The 6,616-nt window shown below is 43.5% G+C and overlaps 1 protein-coding gene across 1 annotated transcript in view; it reads right to left on the reverse strand.

Annotated features, from left to right (window-relative positions):
• Positions 1-4,581, reverse strand: part of LOC102760049 (acyl-CoA wax alcohol acyltransferase 2) — a gene marked incomplete at its 5' end in the record, with an annotated part of 6,710 nt that extends 2,129 nt beyond the window's left edge. Inside the window, 1 exon segment of the mRNA XM_006779554.2 lies at positions 4,441-4,581. Coding sequence (XP_006779617.2) covers positions 4,441-4,581 — 141 coding nt within the window.
• Between the last annotated feature and the right edge of the window lie 2,035 nt (positions 4,582-6,616).

Genomic DNA, 6,616 nt, shown 5'->3' on the forward strand with positions numbered 1-6,616 from the left:
ATGGCAAACACGAAAGAAAACTGCAAGCTGGATAGAATGAAGTTTTGGGCCGTGTTGAGCTCCAGGAAGTTTAGGAACACTATAGGTTAGAGTAGTTAGGGCAGACCTAATGGAGATGACTCATAGGGAGCCATACTTACTTAGAATTATTACTGGGTTCGGTTTTTAAACAGCTGTAAATCAGACTGTGTGAGAAAAAAAAATGGGTCAAAATAAAGGTGAGAAAAGACAAAAAACACTTTTAATCGAACATGGCAGAGTGAACACAAGTTTTTATCTTGACTCCTCTCTGGTGCCTCATGAAAATTACCATAAGAATGTTTTTAAAGATATAGATCCACAGCCCTAGCCGGTTTGGTGCAGTGGATGGAGCATCAGACTGGGGATTAAAGGATTTCGGGTTTGATTCTGGTCAAGGGCACATGCACCAGTTGCAGGCTCGGTCCCCAGTGGGGGTTGTGCAGGAGGCAACCAATCGATCATTGATGTTTCTATCTCTCTCTCCCTCTCCTTTCCTCTCTGAAATCAATTTTAAGAATTTTAAAAAAGATATAGATCACAAGGAAAAAGAGAATTAAAGAGCTGCCAGCAGTGGGTTGAAGATATCAGCAAAATATTTGCACACTGATAAATAGATGGAGGAAAGTTGACACCTTTGCAAGGGCAATGCCTACAAGAGCAAGCAACTCTGCACTGGAGATTCTGAGAAAGACTCAGAATTTGGAGCCACCAGATGTGACAGAAAGTGGGTGTGAGGCACAGGGCTTGGTTGAAAGTCTATCAGAGAAGTAGTTAGAACTTCAGCCCCTCCCCCCCACACACACACACAACTGGACAATGGAAAGGTTACTTTCTGGAAAACTGAACCAAAGAAACTCTAGGCTCAGGTATTTGCACTAGATGCAGCTGAGATATTCTATCTGCAGCCCAATTCTTAATCAAGTATGAAGTCAAATAAAGACCATCTCAGGCATACATTCTCAGAGAGTTTATCTTACGCATCCCTTTCTCAAGAAACTCCTGGAGGATGTGCTCCACCTAAATGAGGGAGTAAACCAAGACAGAAAGGCATGAGACCCAAGAAAAAAGGGACCCAGCTAGAGAAGGAAGTAAACAAGGTGAGGACCAGGGTGAGGCAAGCAAGGTGGCTAGGGCACAAACTTTAAGGAGACATTGCTCTCAGGATCAGGCAAGTACTGACTCAACAGTTGTATAACCCTGAGAGGAAGCACCTTCCTAAATTATGCTTCCATGGTGCCTCGAGGGCCCTGGGGATGCAGCTGTGCATGAGACTAGGTTATAACAAAAGGATGCTGCACTCTGCGGCAGCAATGTCCTCCAGGAAATTCTAAGTGGCAGGGGAGAAAAGGAGACTTAGAGATTCCTGAAGTGTTTGCACATATTGAGAGATTAACATGTCTGTGGAGAATTAGTGATAAGTAATACATACCTAGCAGATAGCTAAAGAAATTTCAAATGAGGCAATTATGAGTTCCGAGGGGGAAAAGAAGGTGCACAAGAAAGAAAAATCATCTTAGTGCACTAAATAGCTCAATTGTAAGTAATATTTCCTAGTTCTAGTCAGGCATTTAACTAAAGCCTGTGTTATAACAATATGGGGAGGAGGGGAAAGAGGAAAATCTAGTGACAGTGTACAGGGTCAAATTCTCATCTTCATATTGGGGAGTTGATGACAGTGTCTAAAATTGTTAAATCAGGAAGTAGTAATATTTCAAAATTTTAAATAGTAAAATTGAGACATATAGAGGTAAATTCCAGAAAAAAAGAGCTAACAATGTTGAAAATGGCTGCCTCTGGGAAACAGATCTAAAGTGGGGGGAGGGGGGGGCGGAGAGAAAAGGCCAGCAATTTAGGTTTTTTATATACTGGTTATAAAACTTATTTGACTTGCCCTAGCCAGGTGGTTCAGTTGATTGGAGCATTGTCCCATGCACCAAAAGGTTGTGGGTTCAATTCCTAGTCAGGGCACATACCTGGATTGTGGGTTTGTTCCCAGTGGGGGCACTTACAAGAGGCAACCAGTCTCTCCCTCTCTCCCTCTCTCCTTCTCTCCCTCTCTCCCTCTCTCTGCTGTCCTGTCCTCTCTCTCCCAAATAAATAAATGTAGCTGCCTCTGGTAAGGTTAAACAAACAAACTGAGTTTTTCAAGAAGTAAAAGGAGGCATGGGTCTAGTCTAGAGGAGACCACCCTGGTTCCCTGAGGTTTTATTCCGCCCCAGACAGTGTTGGGGACATCTTACAGTACCAACATCTGCCTTATCTTCTCCACAGACTTACAGTAAAGGTCTCCGCTTAAGGCATTTAAGGTCCAAATGGATAGGATTCCACTCACGGACTCCTAGGCAAAGAACTGGAAAGGCTCAAAGACACCATGTGCCCCATGGAAGCTAGTGAGGGAGGGACGAGCACTGGCACCCACAGCATCCGGGACTCAGGCCTAGAGCTCTCCTGCCTTCTCCACACTGCCTCTCTGTATGTGCAAAGTCCAACTCAAATGAAGTGACAGTCTCCTCCCCATACAGATCTCCCTTTCGGCCACTCTCCTTCCTCATCGTTCTCTGCTCCTCTGACCCCTCTGCCAGCTCACACTGGGACCTGAACCCTCAGTCTTGCCTACTGCCTTTCTCCTACATCTTCTGTGATCACGTCTTATTAACTCTACTCCAAGTATTTGGATCTCTCTTCTTTCCTCTTCTCTCTGTCCTGACTACCACTGGTCTGGCCTAAATCACCACCACCTCTCACCTGGGCTATTACAACAGCCTCTTCTCGTCATTTGCTTTGCTACACTGAGCTATAACAATCTCTCTCAAAAAAAAAAAAATCTGATGACACTGCCCTGTGCCAAACCCTATCATGGCTCCACATGGCTCTCAGGAAACAGTTAAAACTCTTTTCCATGGTTTACAATGCCCTGTACTATCTGTCCCCTGCCTGCATATCCAGTCTCCTTTCCTTTCCCTCTGTGATTCATTCATTCAATATGTATGGAGCATCAATTCTGTGCCTCTCACCCCCTCATCCCACTTACCACTGGCAGCTCCCCGAATGGTTTATGCTCCCCCCTCACCCTAGCCTTGTCATATGTTGCCCACCCTTTGCCCTGAACACTCCTCCTTCTTCACCTATTTCTTATTTCTCCTTCAAGAGTAAACTCAAGCTCAACAGAGAAATGGGCAAAGGTCACGAATGTACTCCAGGAACAGGTCCACTGAACCTCTTAATTAGCAGTGAGCGAGGAGATGGAAGACATAAGGAGAGAAACCCATAGGCTAGAATCAGGTCCTGTGGATTCAAGTCCCAGGCCAGCTCCTCCACTTTGGATCTGTGTGATCTTGACCAGACCACTCACTACATGAACCTCAGCTTCCTCAGCTGTACAATGAAGATTATTAGGCACATATGATGCTTCGAACAGTGGCTGCATGAAAAAGGGGTGGAATAAATGTTGGCTAATATTATGTGAGCATTAGCTATCATTATGAGTGTGTAACTATTAGGATGTATTATTATACATAGTATAGCTTCTACCTCATAAAGTTGGCATGAGGCTAAAGTGAAATAATAGGTGTGACCATACCTAGAACACAGTAAGTACCTAACATAAAAATTTCTTTCTCCTGGTCACTTCCAGCTCTGATTGACTGTCTTTCCTAGATTAACACTGCTCTTTTCAGTATTGGGGCTCCTGGTGCCCACCTTAGACAGGCTTCTAAGCCCCATTCCCTGTCCTCTAGTTCATTCTCCCCAGTTACGGGCAAGCCTTGGGCTCACAGAGCCCATCTGCATTTTCCTTCTCAGATATCGTACAAGTTCATGTAGTTCATGCCCCTGCCTCCAGTCAGTACTCACCTAAACCACCTGACAAATGAGTATTTTCCACTGACCCCTCTCCCATTGGGATGGTTTGCTTCAGCACCTAGAGCACAACAGCCAGCAGGTAACTAACTTCCACAAAGTGCCTGTGATGGAGAAAGTGGAAAAAGCGGACGGATAGATGGGTGAATTCTTCCACACCAAAGGTTTTCACAGCCTTCCTCTGTTACTGGAACAACTGTCTCCTAATGATGGTCCACTCAAGTTCTTCAGGTTGCAGCTAAGCTCTTTTTCTTGGCTATTCCCACTTTCCCAAAACATGCCCTCCATGCCCCAGTATAAACCCAGGAAGTTTCAACATGCACATTTGCAGCAAGACCTATCTCCCACACGTGCACACATATCCCTGCATAGGCACACACCCATATGCACACACGTCCCCGCATGCATATTCACAGACCCCACAAGTACCATGCTCAGGTATGTCAGCCCACAGGCTAGGGGACCAACCATTTTGATGTGCTAGGGTCCATCCAGGTTTTGACATTAAAAGTCTTGCTAAACCCTAAAACCCCTCAGTCCCAGGCAAACCCAGACGGTCACCCTACTGAAGGCTAAAGTCTCACCAATAACCAAGATACTGAGGGCCCAGTGGAAAATAGCAAAGAACTCCAGGGCAATCTTGAGGTCCTTCTTAGAAGGCAAGAGTATTATGCCCAGGGTCTTAGTGGCTCCAGATAAGTGCTGTTCGGATGCCCAGTCCCAAATGCTCAAGGGCCTGCCATGTTTCCTCTTTACACTTTCTTCTCCAGCCCCTGCTTAGTCTCCACACCCTCATTCCCCCTGTCCCCATCCCTTCATAGGATCTCAGGACGACGTGCTGTCTCTGCTTGTCCAGTTCCTTTCACTCTCTAACCACCTGCACTTTTACCCACCTGTGAATGACATGGGATGAGATTATGACACTCTCTTGCACACCTGCATAGAGAACCGAGGGTGAAACTCTGATTTGGGAATTGAGTGGGAGTGGGGGTGGAGCTGATGAGAGGCCTTCAGAGCCAGTGTGGATGGGAGCTGGGGGACAGGGAGGAGCCCAGGGCATACATGGCACACAGGTCTGCATTTATTTTTGAGGCCCAGCTGTTAGATTAAACAAGGGTCTCATGGTCTGGGCAGTTCTAAATGTTATTTCTCACTAAATGTTAAAATGTAGCAGAGTATTTTGTAGATGAAGCTGTAAACAGGATGAGCTAAGAACTCCACCCATGAAAGTAGCCAACTGCAAGGAAGGCTAAGCCTCCCTTTGGGGAGGCAGAGTTTTGGCTATGAATCCCCTGTCTCCTTTACTTGCTGCAAGTAAATAAAACTACCTTGGGACAACCACCTCTCATTTTTTAATAAAGCACCCCAAGCCACAAACTCCTTGAGTTTGGTAACACAACTATCTATGGTCTCTCAGTGACATTGTGATTGGAGGGGAGGAGAGAGGTCACAGGCCAGGCCAAGAAATACCTTTGGCTTTTTGGTCAGTCCAGAATTCACTGCTTTCCATGAACTGACATCAGATATAATCGATAAGTGTATAGTAGGTGCTAAATAAAAATTTGTATTGAATGAAGAAACAAATGTGAGTACTTATCAAATTATTCTGTGTACATGAAATTTTAAAACAGGTAAAACTAATCTATCATTTTTTAACCAGTTAACTGCCACGCGTCCAAAACGGAAACCATCCCCACATGCCACAATATTTTGAATGTAATTAAAAAATCAATTTGCAATTAATATTATAAAAATAAATATATTACTCACAATCTGGGTGTTCTTGACTATTTTCAGCTGAAAATTCTTATGAAAAATAATTTTAAAGTTGGTCAGGGCTGCCACTTAAGGAAAACATTTTTTTATAGACACACATGGCGTGTGGGGAAGGTCCACCGCTTGCGTTTACAGACGCCTATGGCGTACAATGGGTTAAAAAAGTAGTGATTGCCTCTGGTAGGGGACTGAGCAGGAAGGGCCACAATGGAAATTTTGAGAGTGATGATAATGTTCTCTATCTTGACAGCTGTGAGTTACACAAGTCAAAAACCTCATTTGCCAAAACTCAGCAAATATATACCTAAGATTTGTGCATTTCTCTGCATGCAAATTTTACCTATAAAGTAAACAAATATTGAACTCAGTGCTGAAGTATTTAGAGGTGAAGAGTACTGATAGCTGTAATTCATTTTTAAATGCATATATTATGTATTGATGGATAAATTGAGTGATATGTTAAATAGATGTGTGATAAATCATTTAACAAAATATCTGAACAATCTAGGTGGTGGGTGTTCACTGTGCAATTTTTTTCAACTCTTCTGTGGGCTTGAAATTAGTTACAGTAGGATTTTGGGGGGAAATAGGTCCCTCAAGATCATAGTAAAAATAAATTTTAACAATGTGGTTTCTCCATTCAAAGAAGAACAAACACCTATCCTCCTCAAACTATTCCAAAATATCAAAGAAGAAGGAACACTTCCAAGCTCCTTTTATAAGGCCAGCAATATACTAATTGTAAAACCAGATAAAGATACTACAGATAAAGATAATTATAGGCCAATATACCTGATGAGCACAGATGCTAAAATCCTCAACAAAATATTAGCAAATCAGAAACCAAGATGACGGCATAGGTAAACACCAGAAATTGCTGCCTCGCACAACCCCTTCAAAAATACAACTAAAAGATAAAACAGACATCATCCAGAACCACAGGAAGGCTGGCTGAGTGGAA

The sequence above is a fragment of the Myotis davidii genome, unplaced genomic scaffold, assembly GCF_000327345.1.
Source record: "Myotis davidii unplaced genomic scaffold, ASM32734v1 scaffold4278, whole genome shotgun sequence".
Lineage (NCBI taxonomy): Eukaryota > Metazoa > Chordata > Mammalia > Chiroptera > Vespertilionidae > Myotis > Myotis davidii.